At 48.1% G+C, this 26290-nt stretch overlaps 1 protein-coding gene across 1 annotated transcript in view; it reads left to right on the top strand.

Annotated features, from left to right (window-relative positions):
- The window catches only part of hgfac (HGF activator), a 113105-nt gene extending 88326 nt beyond the window's left edge, over window positions 1–24779 (top strand). The window contains exons 13-19 of the mRNA XM_085975404.1: window positions 3052–3226; window positions 5059–5153; window positions 12424–12664; window positions 14348–14487; window positions 14612–14752; window positions 17641–17789; window positions 24267–24779. Of these exons, the coding sequence (XP_085831530.1) occupies window positions 3052–3226; window positions 5059–5153; window positions 12424–12664; window positions 14348–14487; window positions 14612–14752; window positions 17641–17789; window positions 24267–24449 (1124 nt within the window). The 3' untranslated portion in view covers window positions 24450–24779. The remainder of the gene's footprint in view (window positions 1–3051; window positions 3227–5058; window positions 5154–12423; window positions 12665–14347; window positions 14488–14611; window positions 14753–17640; window positions 17790–24266) is intronic.
- Window positions 24780–26290: the final 1511 nt, after the last annotated feature.

Raw genomic sequence — 26290 nt, forward strand, 5'->3', positions numbered from 1 at the left:
CAATGCTGGTTTAAAAACCAGGAATGTAGAAAATGTGGCAAGCTTGGTCACATAGCTAAAGTATGCCGGTCAGGAAAGAAGACCAACAACAACAAAAAGTCACCGCCGGAAAAGTACAGCAAGGTACACAAGGTGGCTGAGAAGAGTTCGGATGAACAGAATTCGGATTCAGACTCCAACAGCAAGGAACTGGGTAGTCTGAGAATTCACAATGTGAGTAAGGAAGCTGACCGTCAAACTATCTGGGTCACACTGCAGATAGCAGGAGTACACGTGAAAATGGACTTGGACACCGGATCGGCGTTGACGGTCATGAATAAACAAGATTACAAAAAGTTATTCACACATATTCCCCTACGGGATACGAAGATAGTATTGCAAACATATACGGGGCAAAGAGTATACCCCATCGGAAAGATAAAAGTCAAGGTGAGACACACGGACAAAGAACACCAAGGAATGGACTTATATGTACTACCTGAGGGAGGTCCACCACTACTGGGACGGGAGTGGATCAGGAAAATAAATATGGACTGGCACTCCCTAAAAGCAATAACGGTAGATTCCGGAAAGAAAAATGTCAAACCTGCACGATTGTCCAGAATATTGGATGAGGACGTATGCAACAGTGACAGGGACAAAGCAGAGAGTGAGAACTCGGTGAAGACAACCAGCTCAGACTCTGGAACTAATGATGGTAAGACCAGCCCATGTGCAAAAGACAAGTCTAAAATGGACTTGCAGATTAATGATGGAAAAACGAAGGAGTACATAAATGCTTCAGAAGAGAGCAAAGTATCAGAACAGATTTCCACCGAACAACAACAACATAGTTTGACAGAGAATTCTGAGTCTGTCCAGTCTACAGACATGCACATTTCTGAGGAACACCGGGCTCGAACTCAACTCAATTTCAAACTACAACAGCAATTGGAACAAATGATTCACCGTTTTGAGCAAGAGATGAATGCAAAGAAAAAGTTCTTTGACACAGAGTGGGAGAATCTGGAAGGACAGCTGAGGCAGCTGATTGAGAAAATGGAGCAGGAACACACAAACCGTCTGCGCGAGGAGGCCAAACGAATCAAAGCTGAGCAAGAAAGGGAATATGTCGAATTCATTGAGCAGTTGAAAGCTAAGAAGAAAGAGCACCCTTTTGTGAACAGTGTCAGCAGTACTAAGCCACTCAGGGAATTGGGTGCAGAGGCAAAACCTGAAGATGCTGCAGAGATCAAGTTTGTTGCTGGAAGCGCTACTTCCAGAGCTTTGCTTCGAATTAAAGAATTGCCAGTTAAAATTGTGAAACCCTTGAAAGAGAAGATTAACATGGAGAAACATCATGTCATTTTCGAATGCAAGGTTTCCAGGTCAAATGCTGCTGTCAAGTGGTATTACAAAGACAAAGAGATTCATCCCAGTAATAAATATGAGATTGTGAGTGAAGATGTGTACAGGAAGCTCGTTATTAATAATGTCGCTTTTGAAGATGAAGGCAACTACATGTGCGATGCCATAGATGACCAAAGCACAGCAAAGTTATATGTAGAAGAGCAATCAATTGCCATCATTAAACCCATATGTGATGTGGAAGTGTCAGCGCCAAGTGACGCCAATTTTGAGTGTGAGCTTTCAGTTGCTGACGTGAAGTCTCCAAAATGGATACTAAATGGTGAAATTCTTCATGCTTCTGAAGATGTGGACATTGAGCATAGTGGCACTATTCATCGTCTCACTCTGAAAAAAACAACTTGTAAGATGACCGGCTTACTGCAGTTTATTGCCGGGAAATCAAAATCTGAGGCAAGGCTGACTATTAAAGAGCCTCCGTCAAAGGTAGTCAAAGAACTACAGAACATTACAGTGGAAGAGAAGCATTCTGCTACTTTGAGCTGTGAGTTTACACTTACTCCCAAGACGGTCAGATGGTACAAAGACCAGAGCTTAATCGAAGCTTCTGACCGTTACAAATTTAAACAAAATAAGAAGGTGAGAGAACTTACCATTACAAATCTCACAACCAAAGACTCTGGTGAATATAGCTGCAAATCAAGTAATGCACAGACCGCAGCCACACTCACAGTTGAAGCTCCAAAAATAGAAATAATAAACCATTTAGAGGACGTAGGTACTGAGGAGGACAGCAATCTAGTATATTCATGTGAGTTGTCCCATGAGGATGAAGATGATGACTCATCTGAACCATTATCACCCCTTCCAGGTCACGCACGTGGTCCCTCTGAACTGAACCAAATCAGTCTGGAAGTAGGGAAAATTCCCAAGGTACTCGAGCCTTTAGAAGCCAGCAAGGCTGTTTCGGAAGTTACGAAAGTTCAAGCTGTTAAGTCCAGTGAAGGACTATTGGATGAGTCACCCCAGCAACGTGAACCGACTACACCACCGAGAACTACTACGCCACCGAGGCGTTATCCGGACCGAGTCAGGAAGCGCAGGAGGCGCCTCCGCAGAGACTGAATCTGTGAACTGTTTTCCGCAGAAACTGAATCTGTGAACTGTTTCCCGCAGAGACTGCATCTGTGAACTGTTTTTACATGAAGTTGGATATATGTTATGATGTTATGTTTAATGGGGAATAGGTATATTGTAAGCTAAAAAGGGAGGATTGTAGTGTATGTAACCGTTCTACCTTTAAGAGAACTATTGTATGTAACCGTCCACCTTTAAGAGAACTATTTTAGGGGTTGCACTACTTTATCTTGGCTGCTGTATACTGTAATACCGGCGGTGACCACACCGGTATATAAGTGCTGTGTAATGATTTATTGGGCAGATCCGCCCTGACCTTCAACCAGTAAAGTCCTGTTAAAGTTTACTCTTGTGGTCTGTGTAGTAATTCGCAATATAACACACAGACTTAACAGGTACCAGGAGACCTCTTGTAGGATTTCCCAAGTCTCAATGTCCTAAGTCTTCAGCAATGGTTATATGAAGCCACTGTTACACAACCATTGGCTCCCATGCCATCCAAAAAGAATTACAATCTTGAACTCTCAATTAAAGCCTGTAATCTAACAGACATTTGCTTTCATCTAGACACAAAAGAAACCTGTTATAAAGACAATGGGATGTCTTATAAAGGCACTGAGGATGAGAGTGTCTCGGGCATCGAATGCATTCCTTGGAAGGAGGACTTCTTGCGAGATAAGTTAAACATCAGTAGCTTGGAAGAAGCTCTCCAGCTGGGCCTGGGCGACCATTCCTATTGCAGGTGGGAAAACGGAAGAACGAACTTGCATTAACACAGCGCCTTTACAGGCCTCGGCATGTCCCAACTAGCTTCATGGCTGATGAATTACTCTGGAAGCGGAGTCACTGTCGTTACGTAGGGAAACGCAAAAAGCCCCCTTGTGCATGACCAACGTGATATAAAACAAAAAAAGACTTACATTTATACAGCCCCTTTCATGACACAAAGTACTTTTTGAAGTGTAGCCATTGTTGTAATGTAGGAAATGCGGCAGCTAATTTGTGCACAGCAAGCTCCCACAAACAGCAATGTGATAATGACCAGATCATCTGTTTTTAGCGATGTTGATTGAGGGAGAAATATTGGCCCAGGACACCGGGGATAACTCCCCTGCTCTTCTTCGAATAATGTCATGGGATCTTTTACATCCACCCGAGAGAGCAGACAGTTTTAACACCTCTTGCGAAAGACGGCACCTCCGACAGTGCGGCACGCCCTCGAACACTGCACCGGGCGTGTCGGCCTAGATTCTTGTGCTCAAGTCTCTGGAGTGGGGACTTGAACCCACGACCTTCTGACTCAGAGGCGAGGGTGCTACAAGGGCACGGCAAAGAGGAAAAAGAACTGCAGAAAAGCTGAGCTACAAGCAGGAAAGGCCAGAGGTACACGGCAGGTCCATCACCCTCTGAAAAGAGAGAGGACGGGACAGCTGTTTCGGGTATGAAGCCAGCAGAGAGCAGTCATGTTGTAGGATCGAGTGTGAAGCTGCCAATCATTTCGATTCTGCCCGTGCGGAGCATGATCGCTGACAGGGACTGGTTGGGCCAAACAGCCTGTTTCCGTGCTGAAATTTCTATTAAGGGTTTGGATAGAGTAAATAAGGAGAAACTGTTTCCAGTGGCAGGAGGGTCGGTAACCAGAGGACACAGAGTGAAGGTGATCGGCAAAAGACCCAGAGGTGACACGAGGGAAAAAAAATGATGCAGCGAGTTGTGATCTGAAAGGGCGGTGGAAGCAGATTCGATGGTAACTTTCAAAAGGGAATTGGATAAATAACTCAAAGAGGAAACTATTGCAGGGCTATGGGGGAAAAGAGCAGGAGAGTGGGACTAATCGGATAGCTCCCCCAAAGAGCCGGCACAGGCACGATGGGCCGAATGGCCTCCTCCTGTGCTGCAAGGTTCAATGATTCTATGATTAATCCAATGTACAAACAACGGAGTGGGCCATCGGAAAAGAGAGAGGAGAGGTTAATATTCTGAGTAGTTCTTTGTCAGAGTTCTGTGGTCCACAGGTTAAGAACTGCAGTCACACGCAGGACAACGCAAATGTTTTAACCGGCACGCTAGCGGAGGAGATTTAATGCATCGACGTTCGGGTGAGATGTTAAACCGAGACCCCGTCTGCCCTCTCAGGTGGACGTAAAAGATCCCGTGGCCACCATTGCAAAGAAGAGCAGGGGAGTTATTCCGGATGTCCCGGCCAATATTTATCCCTCAGCCAACATCACTAAAACAGATTATTTGGTTATTATCATATTGCTGTTTGTGGGAGCTTGCTGTACGTAAATTAGCTGCCGTGTTTCTTACATTACAACAGTGACTACACTTCAAAAGTACTTCATTGGCTATAAAAAAGTACTTTGTGACGTCCTGGGCTGGTGACAGGCGCCGTCCTTCCTTCCTTCCTTCCTCCCTCTCTCCCTTCCTTCCTCTCTTCCTTCCTTCCTCTCTTCCTTCCTTCCTTCCTCTCTTCCTCCCCACCCACCCACCTTTGTGTATTGCCTGTGTATGTGGTGTAAATGTGACACACACTGTTGGATAGTGGAATCGTTATCCAATTGTCTGTTGCAGAAATCCTGATGGTGATGAAAAGCCCTGGTGTTACATAATGCTGGACGAACATGTATCCTGGGAGCAATGTAATATCGCAAAGTGTGGTGCAATAAGTGAGTATCCCAGCATTTTCCTATTACTTTATAGCATTACTACTGCATGTAGATTTATGCATGTTCATGTTCTTGCTCTTTGTTTAATATTGCGGTAATGTGTCAACTCTTAAACAGAACCAATGTCAGTTTACCCTCTCAGGTGGACATCCCACAACACTATTTGAAGACGAGCAGGGGAGTCCTGGCCAACATCACCAATAAACAGAACCTTTCCCGTGGTCTAGCTGTAATTGCGAACTTATTTCAGATCATGAGACAAGTTGGGAGAAAGAATCCCTTTGGCCCAGTTGATCTCATTCTTCTACAATACACAACTCTACTGTCTCCCCGCTGCAACATCTCGCTGCTTCTTAACTGACGCCAGCGTCTTGACTTTAACCAGCCTTACTGTCAACCCAGTCAAGCTGTCGACCGTCCTCTGTGTATAGAAATACATCCTTGCACCCTATAACTCACATAAGAATTAGGAGCAGGAGTCAGCCATTCGGCCCCTCGAGCCTGTAACATCACGGCTGATCTTCTACCTGAACTCCACTTCCCCGCCCTACCCTTCTCAAACCCTGAAATCCATGCCCTCATAGCTCACCTGAATGTATTAAAGAAAGAAAGACTTACATTTATATAGTGGATTTCACGACCACCGGATGTCCCAAAGTGCTCAGATCAGCCATGATCTTATTGAATGGCGGAGCAGGCTTGAGGGGCCAAATGACCTACTCCTGCTCCTACGTCTTGTGTTCTTATGTATGCTTTACAGTCAATGAAGTACTTTTTTGAAGTGTAGTCGCTGTTGTAATGTAGGAAACGCGGCAGCCAATTTGCGGACAGCTCCCACAAACAGCAACGTGATAATGACCTGTTTTTGTTAGGGTTGATTGAGGGATAAATATTGACCCAGGACACCAGGGGTAACTGCCCTGCTCTTCTTCGAAATATTGCTGTGGGATCTTTTACGTCCACCTGAGAGAGCAGACGGGGCCTCGGTTTAACGTCTCATCCGAAAGACGGCACCTCCGACAGCGCGATGCTCCCTCAGCGCTGCACTGGAAGTGTCAGCTTAGATTTTTCTGCTCGAGTCCCTGGAGTGGGGCTGTGAACTCACAACCTTCTGACTCAGAGGGGAGAGTGCTACCCACTGAGCCACGGCTGACACCAGGAACCAGTCTCGTTGCTCTTCTCTGCCCCACATCTGGGGCCCAGATGGCTCTCTCTTAACACGATAACCAGTGGATGTGGCTGCGGCAGAGCATGGTGTAGCTTCACCAGGGACCCTGGGGATGTCCATTAAGACTTTACGATGGGCACTGTTAGAATATTGACACGCTTTGCCTTTGAACCACCAGGAGCATCGGACAAAAACATTTATGCTATCGCTTTGCAGTATATCGCCGGTGTAATATCGAAACATAGAAGATAGGAGCAGGAGTAGGCCATTCGGCCCCTTGAGCCTGTTCCGCCATTTAATGAGATCATGGCTGATCATCCAAATTCAGTACCCTGTCCCTGCTTTCTCCCCATATCCCTTGATCCCTTTAGCCTTAAGAACTGTATCTAACTCCTTCTTGAATATATTTAATGCTTTGGCCTCAACTGCCTTCTGTGGTAGAGAATTCCACAGGATCACCACTCTCTGGGTGAAGAAATTCCTCCCCATCTCTGTCCTAAATGGCTTACCCCTTATCCTTAGGCTGTGACCCCTGGTTCTGGACTCACCTGCCATCAGGAACATTATTCTGCCCTCGCAACGCGATCCTATGCAGAGCTAAACAGATAGCGAACAACTTGATATCTTCCCATAAAATCACAAGGCTTGACTTTTCTTGTAACGCTTTATTGAAAGATTCTTATTATTGTAAAACTGAAATACAACACAGAAATGGAAGCACACATTAGTATACAAACGCATAACTGATATGTATACACAAATTTAGGTACGCCTGAGCAACACAGTACATTTGGCAATGAATATACATTTAGCAAACTGGAAGGCATTCTCTTTAAATTAGCCCTGTACATAGTGTATCAAAATACAGCTACTAGTTAACCAGCTAGACAGAGAAAAGTTACAACTAAACATTTTCTACAACATAGTGTACACTAATCATCTATATCATTCTAAAATACTTACAGACAAATAATTTCCAAGACTCAAGCATGGGGACAATACAACTGCCCGGAGCCTGTGCTGCTGTAGGAGCACCGTGGTGTAGGTCTTGTCCCAGCGAGGACTCCACGAGGACTACGTTAGCAGTTCTGTGGGGAGCGTGATGACCTCATCACGCTCGGTCGCGTTGTCCGCGCTTGGGGCGTCACGTGATGCGCGTGGTCGCGTTTCTGGCCATTGAGGCCGAAGTCGGGAGCGGGAGCTGGAGGCCAGGCTGAGCCGGTGCTTGCCGCGGGAGCGGAAGATCGCGTCGCTCCCGGCGGCTGGTGGATGTGGCCGAAGACGCTAGGCCGGGCTGTGCCGGCGGCCTTTCTGGAAGGCCGAGTCGGGCTGGCAACCGCCTCACGCACGTCACGTCGTACGTGACGTGACATCAGCACGCTACGTCGTACGTGACGTGACGTCAGCACGCTAAGGCGCGTCTTAAAGGGGCAATGGCCCTAAAAGGTAAGTTAAAGGGGCAACGGCCCGAACAGGTAGGTTATACATATATAAGTAAGTTAAATACATACAGTGAGGTTAAGTTAGAGGGAGAGGCAGCACACTCCCCGCTTGGTACAATTCCATTGTACCACTACAGATACAAAATAAACCTAAAGAAAACGTCCTTTGGCTGCAACATACTCAGAGTCCGTTCTCTAGGTTACTTCAGAAAGGAGGACTACGATCTCTGAGACTGGCCTCAGAAACACTTTGACAGGCCCCTCCTTGACAATCTTCACCTCCACCTTGCGGACCCTCTTGTCCCTGGTCGGCAGAGTTTTGACAACCAGTCCCACTGGCCATTCATTTCTGCCTGCTTGGCTGTCTTTCAGCAAGACAACATCTCTCACTTTGACATTTGGCTTGTCTTCTGTCCATTTCCTACGGCTCTGTAGGGTGGACAAATACTCTCCTCTTTGCTTGGGGAATGTCTGTCCCTCTTCAAGACATTTGAATTCCTCCTTGAAGGATGCTGCTACATGAATGAGTCGGGCTGTGGTTCGGCAGAGTGTTCTCCAGCTTGAGAATCGCTTGAAGCGTTGTGAGCCCAACTGAGATTCTGAGGCTTTGGTGACCAGGATCGTAACTTCAGGCCGAACCTCAGTATCAGCTTCAGGCTCCACAAGGGTGAAGGGATTGGACTCAGGAGTCTCCTCTGTGTTGACATCAGACAGGAAAGAGGGGCCCGAGAACCAACTGCTTTGCTGTAGGTGTGCTGCTGGTATAGACCTGGTAGCATGGTCTGCAGGGTTCAGGTCTGTGGAGACATAGCACCACTGGTCAGGGTGAGTGGATCGTCTGATACGAGTCACCCAGTTGGAAACATACACATAAAACCTTCTTGTGGAGTTGTGGATGTAACCAAGTACAATCTTGCTGTCCGTGAAGAACTTGACGGTGCTCACGTCGATGTCAATCTCGTCTCTGATCAACCGTAGGTTCCCTTTTGCTTCTTTTTCTGGGAAGAGTGGAGCATCCCACTCACTCTGATCCGATGGGAGTTCCCGTACTAATGCTTTTCCTTGCATTGTTATGGGAGCTACGAACCCCAAAGGGTCGTACAAACTGTTGACTGTGGACAGGACGCCTCTCCGTGTGAATGGCCTTTCTTCACGGGACACCAGGAATGTGACGCTGTCTGTTTCCAGGTTCCAGGAGAGTCCCAGGCTCCGTTGAAGGGGGGGAGGATCCACTCCAAGGTGCAAATCCTTCAGATCCTTGGCACGGTCCTCTGCAGGGAAGGCTTCCATCACCTGTCCACTGTTCGATGTTACCTTGTGTAGTCTCAGGTTGGACTCTTTCCATGGCCAACAACTTTCAGGACGGCCATCTAACTCCAGAAGGCCCGAACTCAACAACTCTCGGCGGATAAGGCACCCAGCGAGGTCCTGTGTACCCTGTGGCTCGGGTGAGGACTGCTTGGCTGGATTGGCCGAGTGCTGTGGAGGTCTCTGTAGGTAAGTCTTGCTTGTTTCTTCTCCTTTAAGCTCAGTGTCTCCAAAAACAGGCTGTTTGCTACTGTGGTGAGTAGCTGGTTCTGCGTCGAGATAGTTGGATGTTTCCTTGGAGAACAATTTGGAGTGTTGTTGGACATACTCACTTGTACGTTGCACTGGACTGAGGGGCTGTCCCAGAACATATGTTTCCTGGCTGGGCTCCCCGCCTTCGTTCTCCTCACCTTCTTCATAAGCTGCGGCTTTAGCTTTAGCTTTAGCAGCAGCTCTCTGGCTTTGGAGAATGTGGAGACTGGCAGCGAGGTCAGCTTTCTGCTTCATCACACTAGCTTCTTTTTCAGCAAGGGCCAATTGAGCCTGGGCAGCTTTTGCCTTGGCACGTGCTTTGGCGGCTGCAGAAGCTGTCGATGACGACGGTCTGCTGGACTGCCGAGATGATCTAGTGGATACTTTAGAGGACTGTGCCGTCTGCTTCATCACACTAGCTTCGAGGTCAGCTCTCTGCTTCATAAGGTCAGCTTTCTGCTTCATCATACTAGCTTCGAGGTCGGCTCTCTGCTTCATAAGGTCAGCTTCTTTTTCAGCGAAGGACAATTGAGCCTGGGCAGCTTTTGCCTTGGCACGTGCTTTGGCGGCTGCAGAAGCTGTCGATGACGACGGTCTGCTGGACCGCCGAGATGACCTAGAGGACACTTTAGAGGACTGTGACTTGGCAGCGTTTGCTCGGAGAGGCTCATGCTTCTCGATTAGCTGGTCGACGTCCTCTATGGTATATTGTCTTCCTGAGCGTAGACTCATGGTAGCTGAGTGGTATCTTCCTGTGCTTGAGCCCACTGTGCTGTTGTCTTTTTACTATTCTGCCCTCGCAACGCGATCCTATGCAGAGCTAGACAGATAGCGAACAACTTGATATCTTCCCATAAAATCACAAGGCTTGACTTTTCTTGTAACGCTTTATTGAAAGATTCTTATTATTGTAAAACTGAAATACAACACAGAAATGGAAGCACACATTAGTATACAAACGCATAACTGATATGTATACACAAATTTAGGTACGCCTGAGCAACACAGTACATTTGGCAATGAATATACATTTAGCAAACTGGAAGGCATTCTCTTTAAATTAGCCCTGTACATAGTGCATCAAAATACAGCTACTAGTTAACCAGCTAGACAGAGAAAAGTTACAACTAAACATTTTCTACAACATAGTGTACACTAATCATCTATATCATTCTAAAATACTTACAGACAAATAATTTCCAAGACTCAAGCATGGGGACAATACAACTGCCCGGAGCCTGTGCTGCTGTAGGAGCACCGTGGTGTAGGTCTTGTCCCAGCGAGGACGCCACGAGGACTACGTTAGCAGTCCTGTGGGGAGCGTGATGACCTCATCACACTTGGTCGCGTTGTCCGTGCTTGGGGCGTCACGTGATGCGCGTGGTCGCATTTCTGGCCGTTGAGGCCGAAGTCGGGAGCGGGAGCTGGAGGCCAGGCCAAGCCGGTGCTTGCCGCGGGAGCGGAAGATCGCGTTGCTCCCGGCGGCTGGTGGATGCGGCCGAAGACGCTAGGCCGGGCTGTGCCGGCGGCCTTTCTGGAAGGCCGAGTCGGGCCGGCAGCCGCCTCACGCACGTCACGTCGTACATGACGTGACGTCAGCACGCTACATCGTACGTGACGTGACGTCAGCACGCTAAGGCGCGTCTTAAAGGGGCAATGGCCCTAAAAGGTAAGTTAAAGGGGCAACGACCCCAACAGGTAGGTTATACATATATAAGTAAGTTAAATACATACAGTGAGGTTAAGTTAGAGGGAGAGGCAGCACAAACATCCTTCCTGCATCTAGTATGTCTAGTCCTGTTAGAATTTTATAAGTTTCAATCAGATCCCCTCTCATTCTTCTAAACTCCAGTTGTAGGAATGTCTAGTTCCTATCAAGAGACTGAGGTTGACTCAGGCGATCAAACAAACGATGTTTAATGCAAAACAAACTGAGTTTACAAACAAATGCACGAGAACTACGAATACAGGTCTAGTCAGTTCGGAGGCTCCACGAGGACTGCCTGGGCGGTCCCGTGGCTGGCGTCATGACGTCATCACGTTTTTCCTGCCGATGAGGATCACATGATGAACGGCATGACGTCATCACGTTTGCCCGCGCTCTTAAAGGGACCGCGCTCTATACATGCAAACAGTATATACAGAGATACAGACTCAGGCTGGAGCTAACATATTGTTAAAGGGAATTATATACAACTGATCAGAGTCCCTTAGTGGCTCCGCCACACAGTGAATATAAGCCCAATCAACCCAATCTCTCCTCATACGTCATTCCTGCCATCCCAGGTATTAGTCTGGTGAATCTTCACTGCACTCCCTCCATGGCAAGAACATCCTTCCTCAGATAAGGCGACCAAAACTGCACACAATACTCAAGGTGTGGTCTCACCAAGGTCCTGCACAACTGCAGCAAGACATCCTTGCTCCTGTACTCGAATCCTCTCGCTATGAAGGCCAACATACCATTTGTCTTCTTAACCGCCTGCTGCACCTGCATGCTTACCTTCAGCGACTGGTGCACAAGGACACCCAGGTCTCGTAATGAGAGCTTGATTTCGGAAAGGTTTAGGAATGTGGCCTAGTTAGTCCAACGCCAAGGGTTATTGTCAGCCGTGGCTCAGTTGGAAGCACTCCCACCTCCGGAGTCAGAAGGACGTGGGTTTAAGTCTCACTCCAGAGCCTTGAGCACAAAAATCTAGGCTGACACTCCAAGTGCAGTGCTGACGGGAGTGCCATACTGTCTTTGCATTGAGATGTTAAAAACCGAGGGCCCCCGTCTGCCTCTCTCAGGTGGACGTAATGGCCACTATTTCAAAGAAGAGCAGGGGAGTTATCCCCGGTGTCCTAGGGCCAATATTCATCCCTTAATCAACATCACTGAAACAGATGATCTGGCCATTATCACATTGTTGTTTGTGGGAGCTTGTTGTGCGGAAATTGGCTGCCGCATTTCAAAGTACCTCATTGGCCGTAAAGCACTTTGGGACATCCTAAGGTGCTATATAAATACAAGCTCTTTCTATTTTTAGTGTTGTCATCAGTGTGCTCACCAGCGATGAGTTTGGCTTATCTTGTACTAAGTTGTCCTACTGTCTTTCAGATATACGGCCGAGGAGAATTACTCCTATCGCAAGGTTTGCGGCATCAACAGTTCCTCAACAATCAGCCTTGTGTGGGAAACGACAAACAAAGGGCCCAAGGCCGAGGGTTATCGGAGGATCCTCAGCCCTGCCTGGCTCTCAGCCCTGGCTTGCAGCCATATACATCGGGAGAAACTTTTGTGCTGGATCTCTTATATTTTCTTGTTGGGTGGTCTCGGCTGCCCACTGCTTCGCTCATAGGTAGCTGGACAACCAGTCTCCGAAGTTGTCGAGCATTTCAACTCTTTATGAATTCATTAACTGAGATCGACAGATTTAGGTTGGGCGGGGGTATCGTGGGATAGAGGTCAACGGCGGGAAAATGGGGTCGCGGTCCCAAACTAGGCTGGCCTCCCTAGTTGAGGTCATCCAAACCCCTGCCGCCCGTGTCCTAACTCGCACTAAGTCCCGCTCACCCATCACCCCTGTGCTCGCTGACCTAATACATTGACTCCCAGTTAAGCAGCAGCTTGATTTTAAAACTCTCATCCTGGCTTTCAAATCCCTCCATGGCCTCGCCCCCTCCCTAGCTCAGTAATCTCCTCTAGCCTTTTAATCCCCCGAGATCTCCACGCTCCGCCAATTCTGGCCTTTTGAGCATCCCCGATTTTCATCGCTCCACCATTAGCAGGTGTGCCTTCAGCTGCCTAAGACCTACGCTCTGGAATTCCCTCCCTAAACCTCTCCACCTCTCTCCTCCTTTAAGATGCTCCTTAAAACCTACCTCTTTCACCAAGCTTTTGGTCGCCTGTCCTAATATCTCTTTATGTGGGTTGGTGCCAAATTTCTTGTCTTATAATAATCCTGCGAAGCGCCTTGGGACGTTCTACTACATTAAAGGCGCTATATAAATACAAGTTGTTGTTGTTGAGGTACCCGATCAGCCATGGGGTGGAACAGGCTCGAGGAGCTGAGTAGCCGTCTCCTGTTCCAACGTCCTCCAGCAGCGCTCCCGTGAGACCGGAGAGTCCTGTCTCCAGCAGGAACCCCTAATCAATAACAGGATGCGGGTTTCTGCTCACACCCATTTCCTACATCGCCAGCAAGCTAAGCAAATGGCCCCTGTGATTCTCTGAGTGGGAAACGCATGGACTCGCAGATCGTGTGGATTTTGTTGCAACATGCAGTCATCTCCTCATTGGGATAAAAACTCGACTTGGGCAGTAACCATTGGCTCCTCCTTAAATACATCGATGCTGTTTGCCTCAACCACTCCATGTGCTAGGAGGTTCCACTCTCCAACCACTCGCTGGGTAAAGAAGTTTCTCCTGAACTTCCTATTGGATTTATTAGTGACTATCTTATATTTATGACCCCTTGTACGGACAGGGTTGTGTAAACAAATATAGTGGAAAACAGTCATTTTATCCTTCCTTCCCTCCCTCCCTTAGCCTCCAATTAATGCCAATGGAATTTACATAGAATATTACAGCACAGAAACAGGCCATTCGGCCCAACTGGTCTATGCCGGTGTTTATGCCCCACACCAGCCTCCTCCCACCCTTCGTCTCTCCCAATCAGCATATCCTTCCATTCCTTTCTCCCTCATGTGCTTCTCTAGCTTCCCCCTTAAAGGCATCTGTGCGATTCACCTCAACCACTCTCTGTGGTAGTGAGTTCCACATTCTCACCACACTCTGAGTTAAGATTAATTGATCATTCATCTTGTAACTGCTCGATGAAACACTCGGGTGGGGGTGGGGGTGGGGGGTGTTCCTGGCACATACAGTACGATATGTAAATGCGGTTCTTTTTGTTTCCTTCCTAACTAGCTTCTGCTGGACAGCTTTGACCAGAAATCAGCGTAGATTTGGTAAAGAATTGTCTGTTTCTGATTATCGTTTCCCTATGGTGAAATCTGACCGGTGTTTTCTTTTCTTTAAGTCCGCTGAGGTCGTCTATCAGAGTTGTGTTGGGCCAGCAAAATTTTAATAAAACAAGTAGGAACACACAGGTATTTGAAATCGAGAGATACTTTATACACAACAAGTACAATGTGTATGAAGAAACCAAACATGATATAGGTAAAACGACAACTATATATATATTGTTACATCTGTGCAATCGTGAAGTTTCATTCGAATGGTCATGTTTACGTGTGTGTTTGTTTATATGCCGCAACCAGAGTTTTTTTTTAAAATCTTCCAGCCCTTCTAAAGCTGAAGAAGAAAAATAAAAGATGTACAACCAATTCCAGATTTGTTCGACCGATATGTTTACCGAGTGCAACCGACTTCTTCCCGGCTGATACACAGTGCCAAATCTCTGGATGGGGACACACCCACGAAAGTAAGAACGGTCGGAGCTCTAACACTCATCTTCCTTATCAGATAGAAAAGTGTGGGAAGTAAGACAACAACAATCAGACATAGAAACATAGAAGATAGGAGCAGGAGTAGGCCATTCAACCCCTCGAGCCTGCTCCGCCATTCAATGAGATCATGGCTGATCATCCAAATTCAGTACCCTGTCCCTGCCTTCTCCCCATATCCCTTGATCCCTTTAGCCTTAAGAAATATATCCAACTCCTTCTTGAATATATTTAATGAACTGGCCTCCACCGCCCTCTGTGGCAGAGAATTCCACAGGTTCACCACTCTCTGGGTGAAGAAATTCCGCCTCATCTCAGTCCTAAATGGCTTACCCCTTATCCTTACCCCATCGGAAACATCTTTCCTGCATCTAGTCTCTCCAGGACTGACAGAATTTTATAGGTTTCGATGAGATCCCCTCTCAATCTTCTAAACTCCAGTGAGTATAAACCCAATCGACACAATCTCTCCTCATACGTCATTCCTGCCATCCCAGGTATCAGCCTGGTGAATCTTCGCTGCACTCCTTCCATGGCAAGAACATCCTTCCTCAGATAAGGCGACCAAAACTGCACACAATACTCAAGGTGCGGTCTCACCAAGGCCCTGTACAACTGCAGCAAGACATCCTTGTTCCTGTACTCAAACCCTCTTGCTACGAAGGCCAACATACCATTTGCCTACTTAACCGCCTGCTGCACCTGCATGCTTACCTTCAGCGACTGGTGCACAAGAACACCCAGGTCTCTTTGCACTTCCCCTTCTCCCAATCTATTGCCAAATAATAATCTGCCTTCCTGTTTTTGCCACCAAAGTGGATAACCTCACATTTATCCACATTATAGTGCATTTGCCATGTTTCTGCCCAATCACCCAACCTGTCCAGATCGTACTGGAGTTTCATGACATCCTCCTCACAGCATACCCTCCCACCCAGCTTTGTGTCGTCTGCAAATTTGGAGATATTACATCCAATTCCCTCGTCCAGATCATTAATATATATTGTGAACAGCTGGGGTCCTAGGACCGATCCTTGCGGTACCCCACTAGTCACTGCCTGCGCAGATTAATGTTTTGGATGGAATTCCCTCTTTGGAACATGGACGGGGTGGGGGGTGGGGTGGGTGGGGGTTGGGTTGTCAGTGGGCAACACTCTCGCCTCTGATGTCAGAAGATAGCGAGTCGATATCCCACTCCGGAGGCTCGAGCTCGTAACTCTTGGGCGGTCTCTCCGGTGCTACGCTGTTGGAGTGCTGCATTGTCGAGGCGCTGCCCTCCAAGATGGGGTCTGCCCGTTCAGGTGGTGCCCGTTAGAGCAGAGCGGTGGAGGCGGGGGCTCCCGTCCAACATTGCTGCTGTGACCAACACAACCAGAAACAGATTTCAAGATAGGCTTGCATTGCTACAGCGCCTTTCATCACCTTTCATGTCCCAAAGCACTTTACAGCCAATGAAGTACTTTTGAAGTGTAGACACTGCTGTAATGTATCAAATGCAGCAGCCAATTTGTGCAAAGCAGGTTCCCACAAACAACAATGTGATACGAACCAGATACAAGAAACTTTGTGCTATCCGGAGGTGAGCTAGCCGGCAATCTGGAGCCACCGGCAAAAATCAGCAGCTGTTTTTTATTCTTTTTGTTTGTTTTTTTTGCTTTGTTTGAACAGTCAAGCTGTGCAAGGTCTGTAGCTATAGCAACAGCTTCAGCTACAGAGCTTTAGGGCCACACCCGAGTGTTTAGCTGTTGCTAAGCAACAGTGTTTGTTGTCAAATACGGAGATAAGAATCTCCGTATCTCTCAACATTAACTCTGGAGAGTACGGCACTTTTTAGGCAATGGCAGCAGCTCGGTCCCGTGGGTGCCGGATAGCACAAAGTTTCCTGTAATCAGTTTTTAGTGATGTTGGTTGAGGGATAAATATTGACCAGGACACCGGGGAGCACTCCCCTGCTCTTCTTTAAAATAGTGGCCACGGGGTCTTTTACATCCACCCGAGAGCAGACGGGGCCTCGGTTTAACGTCTCATCCGAAAGACGGCACCTCCGACAGTGCAGCACTCCCTCAACACTGCACTGGGGGTGTCAGCCTAGATCTTTGTGCTCAAGTCGCTGGAGTGGGGACTTGAACCCACAACCTTCTGAGTCACTGAACCATGGCTGACACCAAAATGGTCATACACGTCGGTGGGCAATTTGGCTGCCACGTTTCCGACATTACAACAGTGACTACACTTCAAAAGGTACATCATTGGCTGTAAAGCGCTTTGGGACGTCTGGTGGTCGTGAAAGGCGCTGTAGCAACGCAAGTCTTTCTTTTCACGCTCCTGTGAAGCGCCTTGCAACGTTTTACTGCGTTAAAGGCGCTATATAAATGCATGTTATTGATTTGGATGCCATTCTGGACCAATTTTTATGTTTCCCAGGGATGAGGGACTTCAGTTATGAGGAGAGGTTGGGAAAAGTTTGGACTGTTCTCCTTGGAACAGTGAAGGTTAAGAGGTGACCTAATCGAGGTTTACAAGATGATGAGAGGTTTTGCTAGCGTAGATGGAGTGGGGCCAACAACCAGAGGTCATTGGCAAAAGATCCAGAGGGGAGATGAGGAGAATATTTTTTTCACTTGGAGAGTTCTGGGGATCTGGAACGCTCGACCTGAAGAGGTGGTGATTCCATCAATAATTTTTAAAGGGAGTTTGGACGGGTTCTGGAGGATGAGGAACTTAAGAGGGTTACGGACAAAGGGCGGAGATGTGGGACTGATCAGGGTCGCTCTTTCAAAGAGCAAGCACAGGCTCAAAGGGCCGAATGGCCTCCTTCTGTTTCCATGATGCTTGTTTCCTTTTTTGGCTGCATTTTTTATTCTAGATACGACCGAATATGCGAACACTTTGCAGGAAGTCTACGTCCTCATCATTTCCCAAGTGTTGTGCAGCAGCAACATTCTCTACGGCAGTGAAGTGACCTCGAATATGATCTGTGCTGGACACCTCATCAAAGCAGTCGATGCCTGCCAGGTACTCGATACACTGTGTGGGAGCTTGCTGTGCGCAAATTGTCTGCCGCGTTGCCTTCATTACAGCAGCAACTACACTTCGAAAAGTACTTCATTGGCTATAAAGCGCATTTGGGACGTCCTGAGGTCGTGAAAGGCGCTATAGAAATGCAAGTCTGAAGAGTCTGGGGCACTTTTTTCTCCGGAAACGAGACGACCGAGGGGTGACCTGATAGAGGTCTTTAAAATTATGAAGGGATTTTGATAGGGTCGAGTTAGAGAAAACGTTTCTGCTTGTGGGGAAAACCAAAACTAAGAGCCACAAATATAAGTTAGTCACTAATATATCCAATATAAGAAGGTGGTGGTGAGCCTCCTTCTTGAACCGCTGCAGACAATGTGGTGAAGGTGTTCCTGCAGTGCTGTTAGGTAGCCTGCTGCCCTTGTCCTTCCAGGTGGTAGAGGTCACCCAGTTTGGGAGGTGCTGTCGAAGAAGCATCCACAGCCCTCTGGGGCAGAGAATTCCAAAGATTCACAACCCTCTGAGTGAAGAAATTTCTCCTCATCTCAGTCTTAAATGACCGACCCCTTATCCTGAGACTGTGACTCCTGGTTCTAGACACTCCAGCCAGGGGAAACAACCTCTCAGCATCTACCCTGTCAATCCCCTTCAGAATCTTGTACGTTTCAATGAGATCGCCTCTCATTCTTCTAAACTCCAGAGAGTATAGGCCCATTCTAAACAATCTCTCATCATAGGACAGCCCTCTCATCCCAGGAATCAATCTATTGAACCTTCGTTGAACTGCCTCCAAGGCAAGTATATCCTTCCTCAGATAAGGAGACCAAAACTGTGCACAGTACTCCAGGTGTGATCTCACCAAAGCCCTGTACAATTGTAGCAAGACTTCCTTACTCTTATACTCCAACCCCCTTGCAATAAAGGCCAACATGCCATTTGCCTTCCTAATTGCTTGCTGTACCTGCATGCTGACTTTATGGGCTAGATTTTCGTGGAGCCGTCAGGCGGGGTTTCAGGCGTGTGGGGGGGGGGGAATCCCGGATTTGGGGGTTACGACACCATCCCGCCCAAAACCCCGCCCCACGTAAGTTTCAGGGGTGGCGGGTACCCGCCCCGCACTGGGACCCGCCGAAACCAGGTGGGAAGGGATTAGTGCCAATTAACTGCCTGTTAACAGGTAGTTAAAAAGCAGTTTTTAGCCTAATCCCTATTTTGAGGGGTTTCGTGTGGGTTTCCCGACGGCGCCAAACCACGCCAGGTTAGAGCAGGTGGGCCGTCGGGTTGAAGGAGTTGGAGGGGTCGCGATGTCGGTGCTCAGGTGAGTGATGGGTGCATGAGTGTAAAGGTAAGTGTGTTTGGTGTGTGTAAAGAACTTTTACTTACCTGTACTTACCTTAACAGCCTTTCTTCCTGTAGCCGTCGGGAGCGCATCACTCAGCTGGAACTGAAAGCTGAACGGCTGCGATCTGTCAAAAGTGACAGCCTTCAGCTTTGAGTGCGGGTGTGAGTTCTAACGGAGTCTGTACAGAAGGACTCATAGAGTCATAGAGTTATACAGCACGGATAGAGGCCCTTCGGCCCATCGTGTCCGTGCCGGCCATCAAGCCCTGTCTAATCTAATCCCATATTCCAGCATTTGGTCCGTAGCCTTGTATGTTATGGCATTTCAAGTGCTCATCCAAATGCTTCTTCAATGTTGTGAGGGTTCCTGCCTCCACAACCCTTTCAGGCAGTGAGTTCCAGACTCCAACCACCCTCTGGGTGAAAAAGTTCTTTCTCAAATCCCCTCTAAACCTCCCGCCCTTTACCTTGAATCTATGCCCCCTAGTTATTGACCCTTCTACTAAGGGAAAAAGCTCCTCAGTATCCATCCTATCTATGCCCCTCATAATTGTGTACACCTCAATCATGTCCCCCCTCAGCCTCCTCTGCTCCAAGGAAAACAAACCCAATCTGCCCAGTCTTCATAGCTGAAGCGCTCCAGCCCTGGTAACATCCTGGTGAATCTCCTCTGCACCCTCTCCAAAGCGATCACATCCTTCCTATAGTGTGGCGACCAGAACTGCACACAGTATTCCAGCTGTGGCCTAACCAGTGTTTTATACAGCTCCATCATAACCTCCTTGCTCTTATATTCTATGCCTCGGCTAATGAAGGCAAGTATCCCATATGCCTTTTTTACCACCTTATCCACCTGTTCCGCCGCCTTCAGGGATCTGTGTACTTGCACACCCAGATCCCTCTGCACCTCCGTCTTGCCTAGGGTCTTACCATTCATTGTGTATTCCCTTGCCTTGTTAGTCCCCCCAAAGTGCATCACCTCGCACTTTTCCGGGTTAAATTCCATTTGCCACTGTTCCGCCCATCTGACCAACCCATCTATATCGTCCTGCAGACTGAGGCTACCCTCCTCGCTATTTACCACCCTACCAATTTTTGTATCATCCGCGAACTTACTGATCATACCTTTTACATTCATATCCAAGTCATTAATGTAGACCACAAACAGCAAGGGACCCAGCACCGATCCCTGTGGCACCCCACTGGCCACAGGCTTCCAGTCACAAAAACAACCTTCGACCATCACCCTCTGCCTTCTGCCACTAAGCCAGTTTTGTATCCAATGTGCTAAGGCACCCTGGATTCCATGGGCTCTTACCTTCTTGACCAGTCTCCTGTGCGGGACTTTATCGAAGGCCTTACTGAAATCCATGTATACCACATCCACTGCGTTACCCTCATCCACACACCTAGTCACCCCCTCAAAAAATTCAATCAAATTAGTCAGACATGATCTTCCCTTGACAAAGCCATGTTGACTATCCCTGATTAATCCTTGTCTCTCCAAGTGGAGACTAATTTTGTCCCTCAGAATTTTTTCCAATAATTTTCCTACCACTGATGTTAGGCTCACTGGCCTGTAGTTGCCCGGTTTTTCCCTACTCCCCTTCTTGAATAATGGTACTACATTAGCGGTTCTCCAGTCCTCTGGCACATCCCCTGTGGCCAGAGAGGTCCTGAATATATGTGTTAGAGCCCCCGCAATCTCTTCCTTTGCCTCACACAGCAGCCTGGGATACATTTCATCCGGGCCTGGGGATTTATCCATTTTTAGGCCTGCTAAAACCGCCAATACCTCCTCCCTCTCGATGTTAATATGTTCGAGCATATCACAGTCCCCCTGCCCTATTTCTATGTCTACATCGTCCTCCTCCATAGTGAAAACAGATGCAAAAAATTCATTTAGAACCCCTCCTACATTTTCCAGCTCCACACACAGATTGCCACTTTTGTCCCTAATGGGCCCTATTTTTTCCCTAGTTATCCTCTTACCCTTAATATACTTATAAAACATCTTAGGATTTTCCTTTATTTTGCTCGCCAGTGTTATTTCATGGCCCCTCCTTGATCTCCTAATTTCTTTTTTAAGTATCCCCCTGCACTTTTTGTACTCCTCTAGGGCTTCCTCCGTCTTTAGCCTTTTGTATCTGCCAAAAGCCCTCCTTTTTTTCCTAATCCATTCTCGTATATCCCCTGACATCCAAGGTTCCCTGTGGTTTTTGGAACCACCCTTGACCTTTACGGGAACATGTTGCCATTGTATGATCTCAATCTCCCTTCTGAAAGCCTCCCATTGCTCCGATGCGGATTTTCCTACAAGTAGCTGATCCCAGTCCATTTTGGCCAGATCCTGCCTTATCCTATTAAAATAGGCCTTCCCCCAATTTAGAACCTTTATTTCCGGCCCATCCCTGTCCTTTTCCATGACCACCTTAAATCTCACCATATTATGGTCACTGTCACCAAAGTGCTCACCTACTAGCACTTTTTCCACTTGGCCGGCCACATTCCCTAGAATTAGGTCCAGTACTGCCCCCTCTCTTGTAGGACTTTCTACATGCTGGCTCAAAAAGCTCTCCTGGATGCACTTTAAGAATTCTACACCCTCTGAGCCTTTCACACTTTGACTATCCCAGTTAATATTGGGGAAGTTGAAATCCCCCATTATTATTACCCTATTATTTGCACATTTCTCTGAGATTTGCCTACATATCTGTTCCTCTATCTCCCCCTGACTGTTTGGAGGCCTATAGTACACTCCCAGCAAAGTCCTTGCCCCCTTTTTGTTTTTAAGCTCCACCCATATGGCCTCATTAGAGGAACCTGCTAATATATCATCCCTCCTTACTGCAGTTAGAACTTGGACTGTCACTGCTTCACAGCTTCAAACAGCTGTCAAACGCTGATATTCCATCTGTCAAGAGTTCTTGACAGATGAAATTGCAGTCTGTGACATCACCTGTTACCAGGTGGCCCTCAATTGGCCTGCTGAGCACGCTGGGCGGGCTCAATAAGGTCAATCAAGGGAAAATCGCGTGGATTGGCCGGACGTCGAAGTAGGCGGGTCTAAAACACGAAAGGGGAAGTCCCGCCTTCTTCCCGACAGGTTCGGGAAAATCTACCCCTATGTGTTTCCTGTATGAGGACACCTAATTCTCTCTGAACACCAACATTTGAAAGTTTCTCACCATTTAAAAAATATTCTGTTTTTCTACTCCTCCTACCAAAGTGAATAACCTCACATTTCCCCACATTATACTCCATCTGCCACCTTAATGCCCACTCACTTAACCTGTCTATACCCCTCTGCAGGTTCTTTGTGTCATCCTCACAGCTTACTTTCCCACCTAGCTTTGTATCATCAGCAAACATGGATACATTGTACTTGGTCGCTTCATCTAAGTCATTAATATAGATTGTAAATAGCTGAGTTCCCAACACTGATCCCTGTGGCACCACACTAGTTACAACTTGACAACCTGAAAATGACCCGTTTATCCCTACTCTCTGTTTTCTGTCCATTAACCAATCCTCTATCCATGCTATTATATTATCCCCAACCTCGTGAGCCCTTTTCTTGTGTAATAAACTTTTATGTGGCACCTTATCGAATGCCTTTTGGAAATCCAAATATACTACATCCACTGGTTCCCCTTTATCTACCCTGCTAGTTACATCCTCAAAAAACTCTAATAAATTTTGTTAAACACGATTTCCCTTTCATAAAACCATGTTGACTCTGCCTAATCATATTATAATTTTCTAAGTGCCCAACATTTACTGTTTAATAGCACTCTCCACCTCGATATAGTCACCCTCAGTTCCCAATAGCTCAGTCCTATGACACTAGCAGGCCTATGAGTGTGTGGTGCTGGTAGGGAGCCTTGCCTGTGTATTGGAAACTTGGGCGTGTGCTGCTCACCATTTGCCAACCATATTAATGGCAAGAAAAAGGGGGGCAAAATCAGGCAGTAAGGGCTACTGCCAGGTCCCCATCCTGAGCTCCATCCCCCGCCCCTCCTCCACCCTGCCAGGTCCACCGCGTGTAAATGCCGGCAGGGGGTAGCAGAGCCTGACTTCCTGGCCAGCTTTGCTGCCCCTTGTACCGCCAGGTGAATGGTGGTCTTGGTCGAGGTTTTTGGTTGCTCTTCCTCCCCACCCCACATCCCCATTAAATAGCTGTCCACCTCTTCAGGTACTGCAGTAGTGGTGTTAAAAAGACACGACTGGTCACACAAGGCAATACCAGGTCACACAAGGCAACAGGAGGTCACACTGGGTCACACCAGGTCACACCAGGTCATACAGTGTCACACCGGGTCACACCAGGTCACACCGATTCACACCTGGTCACACCAGGTCACACCGATTCACACCTGGTCATACCAGTTCACACAGGGTCATACCAGGTTACACAAGGCAACACCAAGTCAGACAAAGGCAACACCAGGTCACAGAGGGTCACATCAGGTCATACAGGGTCACACCAGGTAACACCAGGTCACACCGATTCACACCTGGTCACACCGATTCACACCTGGTCATACCAGGTTACACAAGGCAACACCAAGTCAGACAAAGGCAACACCAGGTCACAGAGGGTCACACAGGGTCAAAACAGGTCACACAAAGGCAACACCTTTGCATTAAAATAATACATTGTGGGTTACACATCCTATGCATTAATAAGCAGCCGTGGTCAGTGGGCAGCACTCTCACTTCTGAGTCAGAAGGTCGTGGGTTCAAGCTTCACTCCAGAGACTTGGACACAAAATCCAGGCTGACACTCCAGTGCAGTGCTGAGGGAGCGCCGCACTGTCGGAGGCGCCGTAATATGGCCACCATTTCGAAGAGGAGCAAGGGGAGTTCTCCCCTGTTCTCCCCGGTGTCCTGGGGCCAATATTTATCCCTCAACCAACACCACCAAATCACATGGCTGTGTGTGGGAGCTTGCTGTGCACAACTTGTCAGCTGCGTTCCCCACATTACAACAGTGACTATACTCCAAAAGTACTTCACTGGTTGTAAAGTGCTGAGGAAGTCCCTCTGACGACCCACTGGCTGCGCCAGGAGAGGCCGCCTCGCGGCGTTTAAGACGTATTTTAACCCTTTTGCCTCTTGGGCTGGCCTGCGCAGGGAGACTCTGGAGGACCGTTGGCGTGCTACAAGGGCGGCACTGCGTACCTGTACGGGATCATCAGCTGGGGCGAAGGCTGCGCTAAAATGAACCAGCCGGGAGTGTACACACGGGTCCCCAAATACGTGGACTGGATTTACAAGAAAATCAAACATAGGCCGAAATGCGGCAGGAAAGGCTAAGCTGGAAGAAGAGGAATTCTTACTTCACTCGAACGACGAACCCGATCGCTTCCTTGCCCCATTTCTATTTTCTTATGTGTGTGTGTGTGTGTGGAAACGGTGACTTTGGAAGAACATTCATCGCTCTGCTTTAATTATTCAAACCGGAAGCCCCGGCGGACGTTTTGCCAATAAGCTTTTAATTCGACGATGGAGTCGGGTTGCCAACACCTCCAGGATTGGCCGGGAGTCTCCAGGAATTAATCTCCAGCCCGCGGCTGCCAGAGAAACCCAGGAGAAAAGTGAGACAGGGTCATTCAAAAAATAAATTGTGTGTGTTTTTTTTTTCCATTTTCTTGGAAGGCTTTCATTTATTCCTTATAAAAGTATTGGAGATGGGAAACAAAACAAAAAAAAATGTCTGTTGGACTGGGCGGGAAGGTTGGAGGCGGGAGGTTCGTGCGATGAAAGCTCCGGGAATACGTCCCACCGGGGTTGGCAAACTCTACGGTGGAGGGTACTCGGGCGGGTGGGAGAGGGGCGGATTAATGCAGGGGGCCTGAAAGGGGCTCGGCCTGAGTGGTCCCAGCTAAATGTGGGACCCCAGTCAGGTGCCCCATGCCATTGCGTTGTAAGCGGTTTTTGATCCTAGCCCAATTGCTAGACGGACGGTTCGAATCGCCCCCGCCTTACGAAAGTTCTATACCCGGGAATTATTATTCAGAGTGTAAATGAAATAAGTCCCGGACAGGAATGCTTCGGTGAAAAATCAAACTGAGCGGTGAGAGCGGAGGACCTGCGGGAGAATCGGTGGAGCGGCGGTTATTTAAAGCAGGAGCGAGGCTCAGGTAGGCCTCAGAGCGGCGAGAGCGGCGGACCTGCGGGAGAATCGGTGGAGCGGCGGTTTAAAAGAGCGCCAGAGACCAGGTAGGCCTCAGAGCGGCGGACCTGCGGGAGAATCGGCGGAGCGGCGGTTTAAAAGAGCGCCAGAGACCAGGTAGGCCTCAGAGCGGCGGACCTGCGGGAGACTCGGCGGCGGCGAGGTATAAAGCAGTGGCGAGGACCAGGTAGGTTTACTAATCTCCGAACTCAGAGGGAGGGAGAGAAGTACAAAGTAATCGAAGTGTGACGTCACCAGAAAGCAGGTAAGTGATTGGTTGGTGAGTATTTCTCTCTTTTTAAACTTTAACTCTGTGGTTTATAGTTTCTAAAGGGGTTGATTTTCCCGCAGGTGCGGGGATTTGTCGGGTTCCCCCACAAATCTAAATGGGTCTGCCACATCGATGCAATTTTCCCTCAATTGGCCAGTTCATTTCCAGCGTGTGGGAACCCTTGCTAATTGACTATTTCCAGTCAGAAAGCCCCACAGTATGATGTCATCAATCGTGGCGTTTTCAAGGTCCACAGCAAGCACTGCATCCTCTGAAGGCTTCCAAACGAACCATACAGGATGGCAGAGCAGCTGTGGCCAGTGCCAGCCCCCGAGCTGCCTCCAAATTCGACGAGGCTTCACTGCAGGCATTATTGGATGGGGTTAGGGCCCACAGGGAGGTCCTCTTCCCTAGGTCAGGGAGGAAGAGGCCTCCCACTGAGACCAAGGCTGCATGGATGCAGGTGTCAGCAGATGTCAACTCGCTGGGAGTCACCAGAGGAACCTTGGCATTACATCTCTAACTCCTTCCTTTACTCCCCCACAGTACCATCCAGAGCCCCTGTCCCCACTGTGGAGGAGGAAGAGGCTGTGCAGCCAGACTCCTCAGAGGAAGCTCCAACCTCTGAGGGCGCAACGTCAGCAGAAGTAAGCACACCCAGCACCAGCGCAGACACTCACACCTCGGGGGGACCTTCGGGACATAGAGTAG

Source organism: Somniosus microcephalus, chromosome 1, assembly GCF_052327205.1.
Source record: "Somniosus microcephalus isolate GS21.2 chromosome 1, FLI_Smic_1.0, whole genome shotgun sequence".
In the NCBI taxonomy this organism is placed as follows: domain Eukaryota; kingdom Metazoa; phylum Chordata; class Chondrichthyes; order Squaliformes; family Somniosidae; genus Somniosus; species Somniosus microcephalus.